This window comes from Oncorhynchus kisutch, linkage group LG12 (assembly GCF_002021735.2).
Source record: "Oncorhynchus kisutch isolate 150728-3 linkage group LG12, Okis_V2, whole genome shotgun sequence".
Taxonomy (NCBI): domain Eukaryota; kingdom Metazoa; phylum Chordata; class Actinopteri; order Salmoniformes; family Salmonidae; genus Oncorhynchus; species Oncorhynchus kisutch.
The window spans coordinates 44,150,429-44,174,530 of record NC_034185.2 but is presented as its reverse complement, the minus strand read 5'-3'; the positions used below and the strand labels follow the sequence as shown (position 1 = coordinate 44,174,530).

At 40.2% G+C, this 24,102-nt stretch overlaps 1 protein-coding gene across 1 annotated transcript; it reads right to left on the bottom strand.

The window, feature by feature from the left end:
- Positions 1-1,244: 1,244 nt before the first annotated feature.
- gucy1a1 (guanylate cyclase 1 soluble subunit alpha 1) lies at positions 1,245-14,337 on the bottom strand. The gene is made up of 8 exons (XM_020496021.2): positions 13,845-14,337; positions 13,516-13,577; positions 13,040-13,134; positions 11,990-12,774; positions 8,347-8,832; positions 6,334-6,477; positions 3,399-3,553; positions 1,245-2,178 (listed from the first exon to the last, which is right to left on the bottom strand). Exons 1-8 carry the CDS (start codon positions 14,085-14,087, stop codon positions 1,983-1,985), a joined length of 2,166 nt encoding a protein of 721 aa, XP_020351610.1. The 5' UTR covers positions 14,088-14,337; the 3' UTR covers positions 1,245-1,982.
- Positions 14,338-24,102: the final 9,765 nt, after the last annotated feature.

The window sequence follows — 24,102 nt, the reverse complement described above, 5'->3', positions numbered from 1 at the left end:
TGCAAAACAAACTTGAGCAAATGTTTGATCCTCACATTGTTGCAGTGTAATATCAATTGTGAGAGTGAAATTGCAAGATTATGTTATAATACTGTTATTGCATCAAATGGTTGTTTTATGGAGTAGAATAGGGTTCTTAGAACACCCTCATCTGTGCATAGTCTTCTGAGTTGGGCCTCTGGGAGCTTAATGCTGACAGTGGATTTACGATGCCTTTGGTGATAAAACCTAAAGACCGCATTCCATAGTTAGTGTTTGTGTGCTGGGAGGTACCGGGGTGGAGATGGCTAGGGTATGGATAATGATGAGAGGAACTTTGTTTTGAGGGGCAGACCCTGGTTTCCACAAAATGAGAACAGTCTTTACAGCAGATATTTGCTGTGAATTAATAATTTCTTTCATATAAATCCTAACCTTGTGACCCATTCCACACAGCTGTTGGTTGTCATGAACATTCAGGAGGATGTACTTTGCTATAAAATGCTGTGGCTCAAATCAGCTCGTTGGGCTCTCAATGAATCATCTAAGGGTAGTTTGTCGACCAGCTTCAGTATTGCAATAATTAATCAATGTTATTAATGTTTTGAATAAAGAAATATCCTGATTGGTGATTGACCTTGTCTCTCCTCATTATTGATTACATTTTCCACGACACAATCTACAGGTAACTTCTAAACTAATGGAAACACTTGAGTAAATAAGGGATACAAAGTATATTGAAAGCAGGTGCTTCCATGCAAGTGTGGTTCCTGAGTTAATTAAGCAATTAACATCCCATCACGCTTAAGGTCATGTATAAAAATGCTGGGCAGGCCATTATTTTGGCTACCATGGCTATGCTCCGTAGGATGACAATGCCTCCATCCACAAGGTAGGACTGGTCACTGAATGGTTTGATGAGCATGAAAACTATGTCAACCATATGCTCAGTCACCACATATCAACCCAATTGAACACTTACGGGAGATTCTGGAGCGGCACCTGAGACAACATTTTCCACCACCATCAACAAAACATAAAATGATCAAATGTATCGTGAAAGAAAGGTGTTGCATTGGATAGTTTCCAGACACTTGTAGAATCTATGCCAGGGTGCATCTGGCTCGTGGTGGCCTAATGCCCTATTAAGGCATTTTATGTTGGTGTTTCCTTTATTTTGGCAGTTACATGTACTATGACTATGCTCACAGGAAAACTGAAAATATATTCCAAACATCAGAGTAGTAGAAGTGTAGACACACAAACCTGTTAATCACAATATTTATTGTCGCTTGGACAATACAAAAATAATCACAGTAATAAATGCTAATTGTAATGGAATTCATTGTGTTCTAGCCATGCCGTGACATTAGATATTGTGTAATTCTCTTTAAAGGGATAGTTTAACCAAATTACAAAATTACATATGTTTGTATGCAGTCTAAGGACAAGGTGAGAGACGAAAAATGCGGGGATATTGACTTGCATTTGGAGAGCAGTTAATTCAAATGAAAGTATGGATTGCTTTCTTACCTTGTCCACAGACTGCATACAGGGTAAGGAAACTGATATGTAATTTGGGTGACTATCCCTTTAAGTCCCAATGTGTGATTAATTCCTATGTATTTACATGGTAGTTACATAGGCAGTTGTAGAGTAATTACAGTGTAAGAAATTATGTGAATCTGGTGAGGTGAATAAATCAGTGAAAGCATACAAAATGTACATCTAGCGATTTTGTAAGAGAATAATCAACATTTCTACATCACCTAAAGAAATCTACAGCAACGGGTGCTAGCTGTATTTAGACCTGGGTACAAATATTAGTTTTCTTTCAAATACTTTAGCTCTGCTCGATTGAGCTTGCATTGTGCAATGAATCCAATGGAATATTGCTAAAAGTGCAAACTCTGCCCATTTGGTGCTCCAGGCAGGCTCAATCAAACGCTCAAAGATTTAAAATATTAATTGAACCCAGGTTTAGCTGTGTCTCATCATACCATCTATGTTTGCTCAGCCATGAAGTTTGTATTGCTGTAGCATGGTTCTTCGGTCTCACAGTCACTTGTGGTTTTGCCCGACCATTGATCAAAAGCCTCCAAGAAGTAACAAACACCAGGAATATCCGGTGGGAAGTTTGGCGGAAGATCCTGTCTGGTCCGGGGAATGAAGACGAACTCTGGACAATCTTTCAGCAATCTGGAAACCCAAAAGGACAAATGAACCATCTTGAATGTAAATACAAGGTTTTAGTATGTGCTGCAGATAGAAATGGAGGCTACGGGGCTCTCTATTCAATCAACATTGGATCCCGTTTCCTGTGCAAGACCACATAAACAATTTATCTTGTACTGTGAGAATGTGTGTATGAATTTATTGTATAACACAGTTACTGTCTGAAACCAAAAAGCAACAACTGGATAGGAAGTTAAGCACGTTCTCTTGAAACACACAAACAAAGTTGTTTTGCCTTCCTTACAAAAAATATACAGTAACATAATCAACCATTACACTGCAATTACACTAGTAATAACAATGTATTAACTTATTTTTACATCTTACTTTAGTAACTGCATTTTAATAATAAAGAGCAACGCAGAAATTTGTAACAATGTTAATGTAGTAATTACAGTGTTATTACACAGGTGCAAGAAGGACTTTATTGAAAGTGCTACCAAATACCCATAAATGTTTTGGACACACATTTCAGAGGCCCTACACCAGGGCTATCTTATTACAGTCCGAGAGAACAACCATAGCCCTTCTGGTTTTCATTCTTTCCTTCCAATCAGGGACAGATTTAGACTTGGGAAACCAGGTGGGTGAACTTTCTGGCCAATCAAGTGTTTTGTGAAACTGTTTTCAACTGTGCCCCTAAAGAGACCACACTGAACATCCTAGAATGTGTGTCGTAAAGACCTTAGCTTTATTGACTATGACAAATGTTGGGTAGCCAAATCAGGGTTCTAATTCTATGCCCAACAGTGGACGTAGTGTAAGAACGAAGACTAAATAGTACAGATCCAGGCAAGACCTGTTGACACTATAGGGTTTTATGGTCTATCTTCTGATGAATGCCAGTGCATCTTTCATTATTACGGTGAGTTATAGGTAGCTTGTCATTTGAAGAACACCAAACAAAACATAATTTACTGTGTGACTTTTGTGATAAACAGTGTGATCCAAATTAATGAGACATTCAAATAAAGACATTATAAATACATACATGCTAATGACATGTCCAACGATGCATTATAACCAGATCATAATGATACATGTGATCATCAATGCAAAGTGTAAACACAAGACTCTTCAAAACAAAATATAAATATAAAACATTAGCTAGTGGCTGAGCTTAGGGAGATCTGGCAGTGAAATTAACTATAAAATATTTTGGTAGTGCAGAAGTGTTAAGTCACCTGTGGGTTGTGGGGCTAACGTTGATTCTTCTAGGTACGCTACAGGACTCAAACTTATTTGCCAATGTGACGTTGTTGCCAAACAGACAATAGCGCGGCATCATCACGCCAACAACACCGGCCAGAACTGAGCCAGTGTGCAGGCCAATTCTCATCTGTAAATATAAAAAAAGATAACTTGCATTGACGGAAAAAATTGCAACATTAAATCAAAGCTTCATTGATTATATTATGTTTTCCTTTGAAGTGACAGCTATAAGGTGAAATCAACTTTAATCCAATATAAATATAAATGTTTGTGTATTCGAAAAGTAAAGTTCACCAAGGTGACTTAAAGGAACAACAAATTGTGATTGTTTTTCAAAGACTGTCTTGGAAATCACAATCAAGTCATTGCAACTCCTATCTTTTTGGGGAAATCACATTTTGACTGTAGTAAATATAATTTAAATGTAATTTGATGACAATAATTCAAGAACATTTCCCATGCTATCGACTGTGATGCTTTATGTGATAGAACCTTATCCACATGTTCTACTTCTGAATGGATTACTTAGCCAAATTATTACTTTGATTTATTGATTGAATTTATATATCAATTTTCCAGATGCTGCTTTCATAGTAGGGAGGACACTCACCTCATCCACCACCATCAATGTGTGGCACCCACTTTGGTCATGCAAGGCAACCATCAGGTAGCATGGTGTAGAGGTGAAGAGTGATATATGCCAATTAGGAATGATAGGGATGATTAGGTGGCCATGATGGAAATGGGGCCAGGACACCCCTACTCTTACGATAAGTGCCATGAAATTGTAATGACCACAGAGTCACCACAGAGTCAAGATATCCGTTTAACGTCCTATCCAAAGGAGTAGGGCAGTCGCATAACTGACAGCAGAGAGCGTTGGATTTGAACCCCTGCTCACAACATTACATAGTATGTGTGTTCTCTGTGTATTCTAGAGGCAGCGGCTTAGACCGCTTGACCACCCAGAACACAAAGTTGTATTTGAGAAGTTACTTGAATGTGATTTAGGCCTGCTTTCTGGAGCATTTTAACCAGAGGGGTATACAAAGCAGGATCTATGAGTTAGCCAGCTACTTTGGAAAATCAACCTGAAATAACTATAGATTTTCTAGTTCATTAGAGGAAAGCTAAACTTAGATGTGTTTTTGGTTGTTTAGTATATAAGACAGTGCACATTTAAAGCTTATCTTCCTAAAGAACTGGCTAACTCCTTGATCCTGCTTTTGTAGTATACCCCTTGTTTTGTGTTCAATGATGCTAATGCTAAACTGTAGAAAAGTGAACAAATCCAAATCATGGTTTGGGTCCGTAATCTGTGTTCTAGGTATTCATAAAATGGGGTCAACTACCTCTAAGCTTTCAATATAATGTCAAATGTCAATTAATATATAAAAATACAGAAAGACAGGAACAGCTGAAGCTTTCTCATTATAATCTCCAAATTTGAGATGTTGATGAGACACTGTCAGGTTGCTAGGGAGGTTACTAGCCGGCCTGACATCTGCCCATCCTCTTGACTCTGCAGGTCACACAATACACAGTCTCCCACAACATCTCTGTCTCTGCTCATCAACAACTGGACTCATTCATACTATATCTCTGGACTTGTGGGTTGGTGTGCATGACCAAAGTGAGTGTGACATGCATATACTGTGACATGTATATAATTCCTGCTTGATGTTCTTATAGTTGTTATATGCTGCCTTTGTGTATAGCTGTATTGTAATATGTGCAGGTAGCATATACATTCATACAGTCCTTCCCTTGTTAATAACCTTGTTACTCTACTTGTGCTATCACTTTTTGCAGGGGTTCCCAACCTGGGGGGGGGCACCAACGTTTTGCGGGGGGTAAAAAAATTACTACAAATAACAATAGTAATAATAATAATAATCATATAAAATAATTTACAATTCCCGATTGTTTATACCAATCTAAGATTATGCATAAATCTTCAATGCTTTTGGCAAGAAACAAGCTGTGAAATGCCAGAGGAAGACACGACTCTGATGCCAATGGGAATATATTTAGTTTGTCTCCATGATATTCAGAAGTTGAGCTACAACCTTCTAAAGTCGAGGAGTCAAAGAAATTGGACTTTGCTTGGGAAGTAATCTTATACGATGTGTGACTGTCGCTACCAATTGATCTATTCACTTTCTGAAAAAGAGAACATGTATAATTAAATTGAGGGTTTTATAAATAAAACATATTTGGTAGCGGAAAAACATTTGGGTAAATCGGGTCTAGAGTTCCATATCCATTATTATTATTATTATTATTATTTAGCCTACCGAAAAGATGTAATGGGTTTTGTTAAACTACGTAGAATTACAGGAAATGAGCTACAACATTGTCCTAGGTCCGTCAAGTTAAACAAAATCAATTATAAAAGCTGTATTTAATATAGGCTATCTCAATAAACATGAATTAATAAAATGTGAAAAGGGGGGCCCTGGGGGAAAATGTTGGGAACCCTTATTGCATTGTGTACAGTGTATTCATTACCTCTGTTTCTCCTGTTTCAGAACCATTACCATTCTTTATCCCCATGTACATCTCCGTCTGTGTGTGTGAATAAAATTCCTTGTGTGTAACTCTTGAGGTTGCCTCATCCCCCTCTTAACGGGGGAGGTGCTAGCGTGTCATAGATCAGCACAAACGGAGAGTCACTCTCTTTCAGATGAACAATATTGTCATTCTAGATATAAACAAAAACCAGCTACCAGGGAACAACTTTGTCTACATCTTGAGCAAATGGCGTAACAGTAGAAAAGCCTGAAAATCAGTTTTGTGTAAAAAACTCTCTTGTCCAGGCAACTTCCTGTGCTACTCAGTGCCATTCTGAAAAGGGCTTTCCATTGATGGTTTCACACTGTGAAGAAGGTAAGTTGTAACACTCACCTTGATTGGCTCACCAGTGGGCGTCCTGACCTCATCGGACAGCTCCATCATCTTCAGCGCCATGAGGGCAATCTGCACTGCATGAGTCTCGCTCTCCTTGTGCAAGCCACCGGCCACACAGTACGCATCACCGATAGTCTCCACCTAGATACAGTCGAAAAGAATAGTTTAATATCCCATAGACAAATTACATGGCATACAGTTAACTTCATCACAAGATTTGTATAATATCAGATAGCATAGATCAGAGAGGGGAACCATTCAACCTTTTTTTTTTAAGATGTGCCCCCATTGTCTACAGACCCTCTGATCTTAATTTCTACATCGACTGTACAGAGAGAGAATAGTTGTATGATGTATGCATAGGACTTTAAGTTGAAGGATTGTTTTTCTAGCCCTCTTAATTCCTGTATTTGTGCGTTAGACCATTCCAATTCATATACTCCTAATGAAAAGCACAAGTAATGGAAAACACGTCAAGTGAGCAAAAACTAATGTTCCTATTTTTCTTCCCCTACAGGTAGATGTTGACACATTCGAACACAAACACATTAAAACAATCATCAGGGCCAATTTAATCAGTGTGAATTAGCATCAAAATAGTTCTTCTGGGAGGTGTTTGTTTATGTTTTACTCCGGAGCAGGAGAGCACTCGACAGTGAACAATGTGAGGTCAAATTTGATGTTCCAAATGGCACTCCATATAGTGAATTGTAGTGCACAATTAAGGGAATAGAGTGCCATTTGGAAAGCAGCCATATCTATTTTTGGACCGGGAATGGAAACAGAGGTCCTAAAGGAACCTCTGACTTCCCAGTACTTTACGAATGATCCGTCAGACATGCTGCTCTCCTCTGTTATACTTCAGTGACACACTGATTACATTAGCCAAACTCCCCGCAGATTACAGGACAGTTGGCTGAGAGCAAGCAAGTTTGGCCATGAGACAAGTACAGTCTGTTCTTTAAGAAATATTAAACCTAGATAAAATGGTGGAATTGTGTCATTTTTGCCCAAGACTTGTGTAATCTATGAGAGAACGCAACGGAAATAACTTTCTACCATGAATTTAAAGTACTTTTGTGCCTAAATCACATAACAGTCTTATCCTGACAAGGTCAAAAACAACCATGGTCTTTCCCCTTTTTGGAGAATGTGCATCTCTTTTATATTGCAGACTCTTATTTTGGAGTAGACCTTTTAATTATTGATGGACTGTTAAGAATGCACAACTATTCTCTCTAAATTGCTTTGGTCAAGACATAACTGCTAAGTATTGTCTATATTAATACATTGATTAATTATTGCTAAATTATGCAAAAGAAAGAAATAAACAAGCCTCCACTCTCAAATGATTCATATCAGTTAACACATTCTTATAAAATGCTATCGAAGAGTAACATAAGGCATATCTAACCTTATTACCTCCATGGCTAAATTAATTCAAATTAAGCCGTATTCATGATGGGATGAACATGATATGGGAATGCCAGCAAGGGTCTGCAGTCAACAAAATAAATTGTTGTTCTAAAAAGAATCTGTTGATATAAACATAATATTATATAGAGTGCCTTCCCTATTCAATCCAACCCCGTAACGGGATGTGGAATAAGACTAAAGAAACATTTTGGGCACATTTGGAGTCCATTTTCCCAATAATGTTCATTTTAGCTGTTACATTTTAAGGCACTTTTTGCTGTTTCATTTAAACTGCTGTTTAACTTGTGTTTTACTGAGAAATTATATTATATCCTGTTACTTTCTGGTACTTAATAATTGATAACTGCATTGTACCAAATGTTGCGTAGTGTTTCAATTAATTCAATCGATCCCCATAAAAAAATACATTCAGTGGTTATTATTCTGAATTTAGTTTCACCTTTATCAGTCCAAGTAATAACCAGGCACTTTGCAAAATAAAGCGTAACCACTAAACAATGTTTAGTTTTATCTGGTAAATCCAGTTTTGATTGAGAAGTTCCCTGAGTTTCCTTGGGCCTTGCTGTAACACACCTTGTATACATCCAGCTCCCCGCAGTGATGGTCAAAGCGTGTGTACAGCTCATTGAGCATAGTGACCACCTGCATAGGTGTGCAGCGTGAACACACGGCCGTGAAGCCCACGATGTCAGAGAACAGCATGGTGACATTCTCAAACTCCCTGGCATCCACCGTGTGGCCTTGCCAAAGTTCCTGGGCAACCGTCCCCGGGAAAATGGTGAAAAGCAGATCCACCGTCCTCTTTTTCTCTTCCTCCAGGGCGAGGTGAGCGTGCTCCAGGGCCGCCTTGGCCTTGCCTAGGCGCTTCTTCAAGCCGTCTTGAGCCTTGGCCTGCTCACCCACCAGGACTACGTCGCGCAGGGCGTTGTGAATGGGGATGTCAGACAGGTAGAGGCCCCGGCCAGTCAGCTCCTCCAGCTTGTCTACGCACGGGGAGCCCAGGAAGAGGATTACATTGGACTCTGAGATGTAGATCATCTGGCCTTTCAGGTCCATGAGCTAGAAGAGAGGGAAACAAGGCATGAGATAAATGTCTTTGTCTAGGTTCTCCATGCTAAATGGTACATACACAGTCAGGTCCAAAATTATTGGCACACTTGATAAAGTTGAGCAAAAAAGACTATATAAAATAAATAATACAAATACTGAGCTATTTTGTATTCTCAAATTCAATTGCTCAGAGAAAGAGATTTGGTTTAACAAGTAATTTAAAGCCTTTTTCTAAAATGTTTAATGAGATTGGAGAACACTTTGGGAGGGATCTTAGACCATTACTCCTTACAGAATCTTTCAAGACTGTCTAGGGGTTTTTGTAGATTTATGGGGTTGTTTTCAGCTAGGTGTTTATGTTGGTCTATGGTTGCCTAGATTGGTTCTCAATTAGAGGCAGGTGTTTATCGTTGTCTCTGATTGGGAACCATATTTAGGCAGCCATCTTCTTTGGGTATTTTGTGGGTTATTGTCTATGTTATGTTGCACGTTTGCACATTGTTTATAAAGTGGTCATGATCGTTTTTTGTTTAAGTGTTCTTGTTCTTCATTTCAATAAAGAAAAATTTATTCACACTGCGTTTGGTCCCCTCCATACGACGATCGTGACACCTTCATCTGCTCTTATGGACTGCCTTTAATTCCTTCCACAGGTTTCCAATGGTACCTGTACTGTAGTATGGATACTGGGGATATTTTGCTTCCACTGGTCCTGGGGCCATTGTCAAGGTCAACGGCATCATGAACTACCAAGTACCAGGACATTTTAGCCAAAAACCTGGTTGCCTCTGCCAGGAGGCTGAAACTTGGCCTCAAGTGGATCTTCCAGCAAGACAATAACCCCTAGCACACATCAAAATCCCCCCCCCAAAAAAAGGTTGATTGACCACAAAATTTAAATGTTGCAATGGCCATCTCAGGACATTAACCCCATTGAAAACCTGTACATAAGCGCAGACAAAGGATTTGAAGGATCTAGAAATATTCTAAATGGAGGAATGGTCTGAGGTCCCTCCCAATGTATTCAATCTCATAAAACATGTAAGGAGAAGTCTCAGTAGCCATTATCCTCTCAAGGGGAGGGTGGCGGAGTATGGAAAACAGTGGTGCCAATAACTTGGACCCCTATCTTTTTATGATTTGTTTGTATTACTTGTTAAACAAAAATAATTTCTCTGAGCAATTTTATTAGTATAAAATAATATGATTTTCACAAAAAAAATGTGCATACAATATAGCTAAGTATTATTTCTCTCAGATTTTGTGTACAAATTTATTTCCATCCCTGTTTGTCACGACTCCCACCGAAGTTGGCTCGTCTTCCTGTTCGGGCGGTGCTCGGAGGTCGTCGTCACCGGTCTACTTAGCTGCCAGCGATCCCTTTTCCCTTTTCTCTTGGTTTTGTCTTATTTGTTAACTGTTTCTTGTTTAGGTTTTAGTTGGGCTATTTATGCCGGTAATGCCCGCCTGCTCTTTGTGCGGGCTTATTTTTTCCTCTGTTCATGTTAGTGGTTGTGCGATCTCCTTTGTTTTTCTCCGAGCTGGTTGGGTCCTCTGGTTTTGGATCGGTCTTGTTATTGCGCCTGGTGTTTTGGCGTGACCATTTTACCTGCGCCGGAATAAAACATTGTTCTTTACCCTCTGCTTCCTGCGCCTGACTCAGCACCCATTACGCATAGAGTGCGTTACACTGTTAGTGAGCATTTCTCTTTGCCAACGTAATCCATCCACTTGACAGGTGTGGGAAGAAGCTGATTAAACAGCATGATCATCATCATAACTATTCCCCAGGTCATTGTTGTAAATGAGAATGTGTTCTCAGTCAACTTACCTGGTAAAATAATGGTAAAAAATGTATAAACTCAGTAAAATCTTTGAAATTTTTGCATGTTGCTATTAGATTTTTTTCAGTGTATTTACTTTATACAATTTTGCTCATCTTTGTCCAGGGTGCCAATCATTTTGGACATGACTGTAAGTATTGTCTTTAGTTGTTCAGGCTCTGGACACTACTACAAGGTACACAAAGAAAACAGATCTGATTAAATCATCTGTCATTGAATGGCATATAATTGCCCAAATTACTAATCAAGGGTGAGTTTGCCGAAAGCATTGTAGTTTATGTAGCTAGATAGCACAAAGTGAACAAAATACTCCAATTGATGTTAGGTTACGAATTTGTAAATGTACAATATGTTACACATTTTCGAAATGTACATGTTACAAATTTTCAAAACGTATGATGTGTTACGAATTCCAGCGAGCTGGCTAACATTTGCTAGCTGTCTAACATTAACTAGGCTAGGGGTTAGGGTTGGAGGTTAAGGTTAGAGTTAAGTTTAGGTGTTAGGTTAAATGTTTATGATTAGGGTTAGCTAAAATGATTAGGGTTAGCTAAAATGATTAGGTTAGCTAAATGGTTAGCTAAAGGGAAGTGTTATCTAACATTCTAAGTAGTTGCAAAGTAGTAACTAGTTGAAAAGTTGCTAATTAGCTAACGTTGTCTGTAATGAGATACGAACTCGCAACCTTTGGGTTACTAGACATTTGCTTTATATGCCTGACCAACCACCCTACTTTTGTTTTTTGCCTTAAGTAACCATATGTCTTATGTAACCAAATCATACTAATTTGAGTGTCCCGGATTTCAATTTACTATATTAAATCTAGTCTATGAGACCCGGCTGTCCAATTCCATCCTGGGCTTATGTTGTTCTCTACCTCAGGGGGAGCATTCCGCTAATTAGCACATAAGAATTAACAATGCGGCATTTTGCCTTTCTGAATCTGAATCTTTCTAAATCTGCATTTAGACAACCTTCGATTCCATGTGAGTCATTCGTCTCAACTCCAACGGGTCATATCCAGCAGACCTGAGTTCAAATGGTTTTGGAAATCAAAGACTGAGTCTTTGCTTGAGCCAGACAGAAAGTAGATGTTTCAAGGATATAGTATTTTCCACTGAAAATCGATAGTGGGAACTCCGCTCAGTCGTCTTTCTACGGCTGCTACGTTAGGTTAGCTTAAACATGACTGTACTGCCAAATGGGCGGGTTTGCACCTTTGGGACTGTTCCATTGAACCAGGCGAGCTCAATGAAGCATCACTCAGGACTTCAAATACCATTTGAACACAGATCTGATATTCAGTTGAAATAGGGTCATACCCTCCCTGTGTTATCGGCCATGGAGCCACCTTGGTGCTTTATCCGAATGATGAACTGTGTGTTCAGCATAGTCAAGATGCCTTGGAAGGTGCACCTGATCTGGGGCGTGACGATGGCAAAGTGCTCCAGGAAGGCAGTGGGCCGCCTCGGGCCGTCCTTCCGGCTAAGTCTCTTCCGGAGGCCATCCCCGATTTGCAACAGGCCCAGGTCCTGATCCAGAAAGAGGTGGAAGGGGAAGGTGGAGGAGAAGAGCGAGGTGGGCATGGTCCCAACTGACGTGGCCCTCATGGGACTGGGGCTCAGGCTCTTGGCGTTCTTCACCACCACCGAGTAGAGCAGGCTGGGCTGCCGGGGCCCAGCCTGAAACTGCAAGGGGCCTACGCTCTCCTTGGTGCCTCCTTGAAGGTCCATCTCCATGTCCATCAACACCTCCACGGTGGTGTCGTAGAGCAGGCGGGCGGCCGCCTTGATGACCCCAGGGAAGAAGAGCTCCGTGGTCTGCCTGGGGTTGAAGTAGTAGACGGTGAGCAGACCCAGATCCTTGTCCAGGCACAACACCGACGCTTCTTCATTGTTGACATAATCTGTTCTCCTGTCTGGTTCGGCTTGCAGAGCGGCTGGTGCTAGCGGGTTTGGGCTGCAGCTCTGTTTCAACAGGACATTGAAGCTGTTCAGGAAGTCGCTGAGGGCTCCCCCCACTACCCGCAGAATATGGCCGTCCTCGTCGAAGCACGTTTGGAACAGCTCTTCACCAAGGGAGACTTTCAAAGCGTCCATGTGAATACCTGGTTGTAAAAAGGAGGGCAAAACTGTTATTAAATGTAATAGAATAGAATAACGCTATGTAAATACAAAATGAAATACAATACTGTATATTAGAAAAGAAAATAATACAAACGAATAGAATAAAACATTTTTATTTTCCACACAAGGTAAAAAAGATGTGCTTTTTGTTTCACAGAGGCATTAATATAACAGACCTTAAAAACATCCAAAATGGAATAAAAGCAACTCATGTTCAGTGTTTGAATTTGATCAGCTTTACAATACCTGTTTTTAGAGAATAATTCTTCATGATCTCCATTAAATTCTCTGGTCGATCAAAGCTCCTATCTTGACAGATGTCTGCGTAACACACAGAAGGGCTGTGGACAGAAGTTATATTAGTATTATATTAGTAAGCACTGCACTCCCCACATTAAGAAATGGGTCTAGATATCGTATTCCTTGAAATCCCATGCATGTTATGAAAAAAAGTTTCTAACCTACAGTTTGTCTATTTTTCCTATTCCTTGTATTGCCTTCAAAGCCATCGTGCTGATTGACCATATACAGGTCGTGATACATGGTGCATCCATGCATGGCATGTAGTCAATAGGTCTTCAATAAAAATAATATCTGAACGCATTCAATTGAACTGAACATTGTCATTTATTATAATCATGACCTTTGACAATAATGAAATATCAGGGCGGCATAGTTTAAAATCATTAATTTCGCCAACATTTATTAGACTTATTTCTTACCATTTCGTGTCTAACGTATGTTGTTTCATCATTTGCAGAAAGGCAGTATGCAGTCTTTGAAACTGTAAACAACAAGTCGAGAAGTTTATTGACAAGATATTTGTATAGGAAATCTTATAGTTTGGCCCATTGCAATCACATCAACACAGCAGCAAACAAATCATTTGGTTCGAGATAAAACCAGCAAAACAGACGTTTTTTTCCTTCGAACTGTACATGTTCCACGGTGTAAACTGCTCTCTTCTGAGACTACACTCAACAACAGTGCACAAATCAATTCTGATGAATGTTTTGAGAAATTGCTTTATTGTAGTACAATCTCAATTTACCTCCGGACATGCCAATTTGCGGATGCTCTCCCCTAATGAATGAAGATTGACTCTAGTCTTGCTTGTCTTCCTTTGAGGTAGCACCTCCGATACATTTCCATACACATCCTTGGAAATTGCCAGTACATCCCCGGTATGGTCACTTATACATTCCTCAAAGTCTCCGGGTTCGTCCATACGACCGATACCGGAGAACGGGCATTCTCCAGAGATTTTCAGGTCTTTCAATTTTGCGCAAAACATTCTTAGTGCTTATCCTCATCTCTTGGTTACATGCAAATGTCTACATTTTGGACACGCATCTCCTGTCTCAGTTGGAAACTCCATTCCCACATCATGGCATTCGCAAGGGAGCGAGGAGACAAAAATGTATTATTTTATGCGCATCCTCTCTTGTGGACACCTGTCTTTCTCCCTTTCGTATGTTATAAATGATCCGCACCTATGCCAGCAACCACATACAATATCAATGGTAAATTACATGGGCAAAATATGAGTGAAATACCATTATCATAAACCAATGAAAACCGACAGAAGAGTCGACCTGGCCAATCGATGCGCGAGTAGGTTGGGCTCTTAAAAAATATATCAGTATGAAATGCCTTGTAGACTACTCCGCGCGTGCAGTGGACGGTTAAAGATTTGGATGATGAAATGTGCGCAATACCGTTACGCACGAATGACTAACTGTGACTTGTCATTGGTATTTTTGGTTGTGACACCCCGAAATACAGGCTTTAAATTCAGGCTTTTAATTATTTTAGTAAAGGTATTTATTATGACGGGCGGTGTTATGTTTTTTGTTTTTACAGACGGGCATTTAATCGTATATTCTCGGCCTACACGACGAAATTCCATGTTGATGTCAAGGGGAAAATTGGGTTGGAGATACGATTAACGTTTTGTTCTTCCAGCACATATTTGTAAATCCGTTTTACAAATGATGGTAGTCCTATATACAATTCATTTTATACCATTTATCCATCCCAAAACTGCGTATAGTAGGCTAGACATGACAGATGCATGTTGCATAAGAATTCCCATTACTGCCCAAATTCTAATTCTCATTTATTGTGCTTATAATAGTGTACCTGGAATAATACATAGGCTACTTTAATTGTATTGCTATTTGCTGGAAGGCCTAAATATATATTGTGTGGTCACGTTGACAGACTTGTTCTTATAGAACAACAACATACAATTACATTGCAAGAGTTGAACACAATTTGAAGTAGCCTATAGGCCTATATTTATATCTCACAAAAAAATCATATTTATTTTGCTATTATATCACCCTTCCCACTTGTATCAACAGGGAATCTGTTGTAACCAACAAATATCACTACATATAGAAGCCTACAGGGGAGAGCCTTGCCAGTAAATTGCCTCATAAGATTTTGGTGCTAAAAATTTCACATTCAGCAATGACAGTTATCCAACGGTGTAGGCTACTTGTGATTCAAGGAGAACTGTATGGGGACTCAAGATAGTAGACAGACAGTAATCAAATTAAGACTCTTTAATCTCTTTCAAGACTCCTTTTAAGGTCTATTTAAATTGGAATTTATTACGGTTTACAAAATAACATTCCTATTGTAAATAATATGGTAATATATAACACACAATAACCCATATCTATCAATTAATCACCAACATGTAAGCTGTGGCAATGGCACACCATTTGGACTGTTTTACTTATTTCCCCTTAACTCCTTGCTATGTCAGCTTTGAATTACATCAGTGACCCTGGTTGCTGTGGAAACGCCAGCAAACCCCAGAGTACATTTTATGGGGTTTAGACAGAATGAGAGAAGACGAGGCAGGACCAGAGAGAAGTGAGTCCTCCAAATTGGGCACACGATGCTTACTCTTTCTTTTTACAAGCCCCAGTCAACATCCCTTCTTTTTATCCATGTCTATTACACCACAGGCTTTCCTTAGGTCTTCTCTTGGAAAACAGAATTACCAAGGATAAGAAGTAGGCTATATGCATTCGGAAAGTATTCAGAACCCTTGACCTTTTCCACATTGTTACGTTACAGCCTTATTCCGAAATGGATTCAATAGTTTTTTCTCTCCTCATCAATCTTCACACAGTTCACATAATGAAAAGCAAAAACAGGTTTTTAGAAATGTTTGCAAAAATAAATAAATGAAGTATGACATTTACATAAGTTTTCAGACCTATTACTCAGTACTTGTTGAAGCACATTTGGCAGTGATTACAGCCTCTAGTCTTCTTGGGTATGACGCTACAAGCTTGGCAGACCTGTATTTGGGGAGTTTCTCCCATTCTTCTCTGCAGATCCTCTCAAGCTCTGTCAGGTTGGATGGGGAGTGTCTCTGCACAGCTATTTTCAGGTCTCTTCAGAGATGTTAGATTGGGTTCAAGTCCGGGCTCTGGCTGGGCCGAAGCCACACCTGCATTGTCTTGGCTGTGTTCTTAGGGTCGTTGTCCTGTTGGAAGGTGAACCTCTGGAACAGGTTTTCATTCTCTCGGTACTTTGCTCTGTTCATCTTCGCCTCGATCCTGATTAGTTTCCCAGTCCCTGCCGGTGAAAAACATCCCCACATCATGATGCTGCCACCACCATGCTTCACGATAGGGATGGTTCCAGGTTTCCTCCAGACGTGACGCTTGGCATTCCGGCCAAAGAGTTCAATATTGGTTTTATCAGACCAGAGAATCTTGTTTGAGAGTCCTTTAGGTGCCTTTGGCGAACTCCAAGCAGGCTGTCATGTGCCTTTTTCTGTGTGGCTTCCGCCTGGCCACTCTACCATAAAGGCCTGATTGGTGGAGTCGTCTCCACAGAGGAACACTAGAGCTCTGTCACAGTGATTATCGGGTTCTTGGTCACCTCCCTGACCAAGGCCCTTCTCCCCCGTATGCTCAGTTTGGCCAGGCGGCCAGCTCTAGGAAGAGTCTTGGTAGTTCCAAACTCCTTCCCTTGGGGACCTTCAATGCTGCAGACATTTTTTGGTACCCTTCCCCGAGATCTGTGCCTAGACACAATCCTGTCTCGGACCTCTACGGACAATTCCTTCAACCTCATGGCTTGGTTTTTGCTCTGACATGCACTGTCAGCTATGAGACCTTATCTAGACAGGTGTGTGCCTTTCCAAATCATGTCCAATCAATTGAATTTACCACAGGTGGACTCCAATCAAGTTGTAGAAACATGTCAAGGATGATCAATGGAAATAGCATGCACCTGAGCTAAATTTTCGAGTCTCATAGCAAAAGGTCTGAATACTTACAGTTATTTCTATTTTTGGTTTTTAATACATTTGCAAACATTTCTAAAAACCTGTTTTCACTTTGTCATTATGGGGTATTGTGTGTAGATTGATGAGGGGAAAAAAATATTTAATACATTTTCGAATAAGGCTGTAACGTAACAAAATGTGGAAAAAGTAAATGGGTCTGAATACTTTCTGAATGCACTAACAGTACAGTGACATAGTGCATCATGTCTTAATTATTGTTTCAAAGTGCATCCCAACCCTCATAACAAGACACACCTGGAGACAAATTAGGACAGACGCATTAATCTTATGCGATTTACAGTAGCGTGTGCATACATTTTCATACAGGTGGCCCAGACAGATTCGAACCCACATTAACCCACCCTCAAATGTATTTACATAATTACATAAATAATAATGTATCTCCCCTGGGTTAATGCCTAGCTATGTAGGCTATAATGAAGTATTACTGTGAGCATCACCATTAGTGTTCTGCATGTGTATGCCGCCAACTTGTATTGGCACCGAAGTAACAACCCCCATTAGCTAATGGAAAGCCCCTCCCACCATCTCCCCCTCTCTTAATCACACTTCTTATCTTCACTGCCTAGACTGCCAAGTCACACGCGCACAAACGTCGACTCCCTAGCCAAGCCTGCCCTCTCCCCCTCATCATCTGCCCATCTTGCATGCCCACTTCCATGCCCAAAATCTGTCTGAGAATCCCACAGGTATAGCCGACACACTCCCACACACTGTAGGCTGATTTCCTGGACCAGATTACTCTTGGACTAAGAAGAATGTTCAATAGAGAATCTCCATTGAAAGTGATTTCTAATCCAGGACTAGGCTTTATCTGTTTCCAGGACTAGGCTTTATCTGTTTCCAGGACTAGGCTTTATCTGTTTCCAGGACTAGGCTTTATCTGTTTCCAGGACTAGGCTTTATCTGTTTCCAGGACTAGGCTTTATCTGTTTCCAGGACTAGGCTTTATCTGTTTCCAGGACTAGGCTTTTCTGTTTCCAGGACTAGGCTTTATCTGTTTCCAGAGACAATACTGATATGTCTTGCCCATGCTTGGGCCTATTCACAACTGGACTGGTCATTATACTTTTTATACCATAGTGCTGCATGTGAAGGTTGCTAAGGAATCCGAAATGTAATGTAGCCCACACCACAGTCCAGTGTGTTTACACAGAGTAGGCAATGTGCATCTGTTTCAACCGTTACCAGACTCAAACACTCCAGCAGACATAAGTGGCTGTGGGGTCCCGAAAATAGAGTTTAACTTAAATAATTTTGTTGCAATTTTACTTTTGGCAGGTATACTGTATAACACGGTTACCTTCCCAATGCTGTCACAAGCTCATACTTTTAAGATAACTAAATGTTTATCTTCTTGACATTATGCTTATCTTGTGTAACATTTGAGAGTCTAAACTGGTCAAATAATGGTTGAATGATAATAATGTAGGGGCTGCGGTTCTGAATTCTCTGGAAGCCTCTTCTCTACAGCTAAAACTGTATGGGATTCCCTACTGTACAGACTGAGAAATATGAAGGGAAGGTGGCCACAAAAATATGTAAGTAAAGTAGAGGTAACGCCTCGATTACACCAACAGCGTCATTGCACAAAATGGTATACAGCATCATCTTGATATGTGTGCAACAAACATCACCTTCTGCTACCGTTTCTGTCAAGCAGTCTACGCATATAATTTGACACATACGGTTCGACAAATACAAAGTGTGCACCACACAGAACGCACTGCAAGTGCCTCTGCAAGGCAAACGCAGTGTTCCATTCGAAATTAATGTACTTCTGGTGTGCTAAAATGCAATGACGCTGTCGGTGTGATCAAGGCGTAAATAAATACATGCACATAATGTGATACAGATGTTTTGCTTTGGGGAAGAGGCTTTCATCGGGGTGGGACAAGGGCAAAAGTGGGGTTATCTTCGGGAACCGCAGCCTCCGCCTAATAATAATCAGAAATGAGTTCTCACAGTTTAAAATATCAAACTATATCACTGCTTTACTGTCGGACCACCTTTTCATGTATTTCATAACTTAAGTCTGTATTTACATCATATCTTCCTAAAATGGACACTGACCAGTGGGATGTTGTGGGATCCCATAACCATCTTTCTCTATTACAAAGTCAAAATCATCAGTCACTCAAAAACAAACAATAGCCTACCACGCTAGCACATGGTCAAGATTATAAACAAACATATCCGCGGTGTTCAATAGTTCATATAAAGCCAAACAGCAGCTACTTGACTCACAAACTTGTGTTTACATAAAGCCAGCTGTGAAAAGTTCTCAAAGTTTGTGTGGCACATATTCGTTGAAAATCACCAATCCCAGCTTTAATATGAAAATGTATGTGTGCTGCTACACTCAGTCTGCCACATGAAGGTATATATAATTCAAAATTAGTTGGAAAAAATTGTGCTTTCCCTCTCTGATTAGATTTTGCTGGTGACTCCCTGAAGTAAGCTGGTGTTGAGAAAACACAGAGGTATTGCTATATGTAATGGAAAATGAAATAGCCTGGCGTTGTCGTTTACAAAGCACTCTCACTTACTCGGAAATATTTTTTCCCCTAACACTCCAGCAATATGAGGGAGAGCGTGAGAGTGTTCTGACTGCCTGTCTGTCTGTCTGTCTGTGCTTGAATCAGAGTTTGCATGTCTGTTTCCCTCAGCAAATAATATGCATATCACTTTCGCTATGTGCAAAATGACATTGATTTTACAGTGAAGGTCATTCAGTGGCATCAATGGTGAACAACCATTAGAAAACTATGGAAACCCATTAGCTCTAAACTTGTGACACAATAACCGAGTCACTCTGAAAACCACATAGCTATCTTGACCTTTACATTTCATCAAAGCAGCTGGCCAAGATGGCCGCTGTTCTGCCATTCTGTGCTTGTCTACACCAGGGTTTATTCTGAGCATATCAAAGTTGTGTACTGGGCATGTGATCAAACAAAGGACTGTAACCTTTTCCATTCTGTACCGAGGCCCCTGCACTCTATGTGCTACTGTCACACCTCGTTACAGCTTCCAAATTGAACTTGAATGATTAAGCCCAAGCGGAAACAATCGATGAATACCTTCTTATTGCCCAGATTTAAGAAGGAGGTGACAGAAGTGAATTGCTGTCGCTTCCAGGTGAATGGACCCACTTAGTATATGGATGATGATATCAGAGAAAATGCATGCAGTGTGGGGGCCAATTTCTCAGAGTCCTTGACCTAGACTGAAAGAGCCTGCCAACTCCGTAAGTAGGAGATGTTGTGCTGAACACCACCAAGGCAGAATCTCATTCCCCTGTCTCTCCAGCCTTTTTTCCTGCTTCATTTAGGCCCTACATTTTAGGGATATGATTCCGTACACTGCAGCTAGGTTTTTGGTGTGTGTGTGCCCATAATTATTCACAGCTGAACACCATAGCTACAAACCATCCATAGGGAATGCCATTTACGGATGTCCATCCAGCTAAGGCTCTGCATCTCAATTTTGAAATGACGAAAACCTTATTTTTTTGTTGTGATGTGCCAGTCTATTCCTTTAGGCTAACGTATTTAACGCTAAAACAGAACAAAAATCAGGGTCAGTATAGTGGAAAGTACTAGGTTAATATTATTTTTTCAATATACTGTACTATGCTTCTGAATGTTTTTATAAAATTTTCATGATATAAAATCAATGGTGAAACCAGGGTTGGCGCTGAGAACGAATCAGTTGGATGGGCATTTGATTTGATCTATAGGCAGGCCTGTTTTTTCACAGGTCCTCCTGTGGGTGTCAATCGGTGTTATAATAAAGACCATAGGCAGCTAGGGGGTTTCAAATTTGGGGAAGCTGTAAAATGTACACTGAGAGTCGGGAAGCAAGTTCAGGGAGTGAATACATTTAATTAATTAATTAACTAAACAAGAAACAACCAGCGCACCGACATGAAACAGAAACAATGGCAACGGGGGAGGAAACCAAAGGGAGTGACATATAAAGGGCAGGTAATCAAGGAGGTGATGGAGTCCAGGTGAGTGTCATTATACGCAAATGCGCGTAACGCTGGTGACAGGTGTGCGCCTTAAACGAACAGCCTGGTGACCTAGAGGCCGGAGAGACATAAGCTCACAACTTATCCTACCATTTTGACCTATGTGCCAATTATGACTATTTATGTGTGCATTTTTGTGGAACAGCTTCATTTCAATAATAATGTTTTTTGTTTATCAAAATGATTGTCACGTGGCATAAAAATATGAATAAAAATTCTAAATAATCTGAAAGTTAAAATTCAACTAATGCAAGAGCACCAGCCTTTGCCATATGGACACATTTAAATGCTCCTGAGTGGTGCAGCGGTCTAAACCACTGCATCTCAGTGCTAGCGGCGTCACTGCAGACCCTGGTTCGATCTTGGGCTGTACCCCGTCGTCATTTATCTAGCTCCTTTGCACCCCAGTATCTATACTTGCACATTCATTTTCTGCACATTCTACCATTCCAGTGTTTAATTGCTATATTGTAATTACTTTGCCACCATGGCCTATTTATTACCTTACCTCTCTTATCCTACCTCATTTGCACATGCTGTATAACTCTATGTTGGTGTATGTGTCAAACTGCTTTGCTTTATCTTGGCCAGGTCACAGTAGCAAATGAGAACTTGTTCTCAACTGGCCTACCTGGTTAAATAAAGGTGAAATCTTTTTTAATTTTTTTAATCACAACCGGCCATGATTTGGGATTCCATAGGGCGGCGCACAATTTGTCCGGGTTGAGTGGCTGCTGCCAACATACTGACTCATCTCTAGCCAATTTAATAATGAAAAATGTATGTAATAAATGTATCACAAGCCACTTTAAACAATGCCACTTTATATAATGTTTACGTACCCTACATTACTCATCTCACCCTACTTACTCATCTCATATGTATATATTGTACTCTATACCATCTACTGCATCTTGCCTATGCCGTTCGGCCATCGCTCATTCATGTATTTTTATGTAGATATTATTAATTATTATTAATTCATTTAAACTTGTGTGTATAAGGTAGTTGTTGTGAAATTGTTAGGTTAGATTACTTGTTAGATATTACTGCATGTTCGGAACTAGAAGCGCAAGCATTTCGCTACACTCGCATTAACATCTGCTAACCATGTGTATGTGACAAATAAAATTTGATTTGATTTGAAGAGCTGCAGTTAGTTTCAGAATGGATGGCAAGGAATAAGTTAGTCCTAAATATTTCAGAAACAAATCATTCACTAAACCCTAAACAAATAATTCACTAAACCCTAAACTCTAAATCTTGAAATGAATAATGTGAAAATTTAGCAGGTTGAGGTGACTGAACTGCTTGGAGCAACCCTGGATTGTAAAACTGTCATGGTTAAAACATATTGATACAACAATAGCTAAGATGGGGAGAAGTCTGTCCATAATAAAGCAGTTCTCTGCCTTCTTAGCAACACTATCAACATGGCAGGTTCTATAGGCCCTAGTTTTGTTGCACATGGACTACTGGTCAGTCATGTGGTCAGGTGCCACAAAGAGGGACTTAGGACAATTGCAATTGGCTCAGAACAGGGCAGCATGGCTGGCCCTTGGATGTACACAGTAAGCTAACATTAATAATATGCATGTCAATCTATCCTGGCTGAAAGTGGAGGAGAGATTGACATGTTGAATGCACCGAGCTGTCTGTTTGAACTACTGGCACACAGCTCGGACGCCAATGCATATCCCACAAGACATGCCACCAGAGGTCTCTTCACAGTCCCCAAGTCATGAACAGACTTTGGAAGGCGCACAGTACTACATGTAGCCATGACAACATGGAACTCTATTCCACATCAATGTAACTCATGCAAGCAGTACAATTCGATTTAAAAAACAGATAAAAATACATCTTATGGAACAGCGGGGACTGTGAAGAGACACAACACAGGCACAGAGACACGCATACACACACGATAACATACGCACTTTATACACTTGTACACATTGATTTTGTGTTGAAGATTTGTGGTAGAAGAGTAGTGGCCTGAGGGCACAGACTTAATGTGTTGTGAAATCTGTTGTGAATGTTTTAGGCTGGGTTTCTGTGTTGCACTTTGTGACATCGGCTGATGTAAAAAGGGCTTTATAAATACATTTTATATATTGATTAATTGAAACAACGTTTCCACTCCGAGAATGAGAACGGTAAATGACTAATACATGCAGAAATTAATGTATCCAAATGACGAGGATTAACGGTACATTTACTAGGCCTACCGGTTACATATGTAACGGGGAATTGATTTAAAAAAATCTAAAATCAAAAGGGCAAACAAATCACACAATGAAATAATGAATGTGCAAGAATTGGCGGGAGACATGCATTCTGGAGAGAGACACACACATTGTAGATGCTTTTCACTGACAGCCGCAACTCAATAATCAGCTAGGCCTATTGACACACTCGCTGCCAAAATTGCTGGCTTTTCAAATTGGCACAGGCCTATGCACTTGTGATTTGAAATAATCCACTGTTTTTTAAAAGAAGCTAACGATACTCTTTTGGGTAAGTCAATATCTTTGGTAAAGTATTTTGACAAAACATCAATTTACTTTAGGGGAAGCCTGCATCCGAACACTGCAGGCGTCAACTTTCCTTTCTAGTTTGCCATTGGTTGAAACCAGTCTACATAATGACGAGATGCCCATGTTTCCGCCCTAACAAGGCGAGTCGTTGTCCCAAAGTCAGGAATGCAGGCGACAATTTAGGTCTGCATATTATGCCCATAGAAATGCATTGAGTTTATTCAGGCCAGATTTTGGTGAGAGCTTCGCTTCTTCATCTCTGCGGAAACTAGCGAGCGACAAAGAGCTGCTCTATTTTACTAGACTATGGACGCAGTCCAAACACTTAAAAGACACACCCTTAGCCCCCTATACTTCTGCCGAGTATACCCTTGCCCGGAAATTCATCACTTGT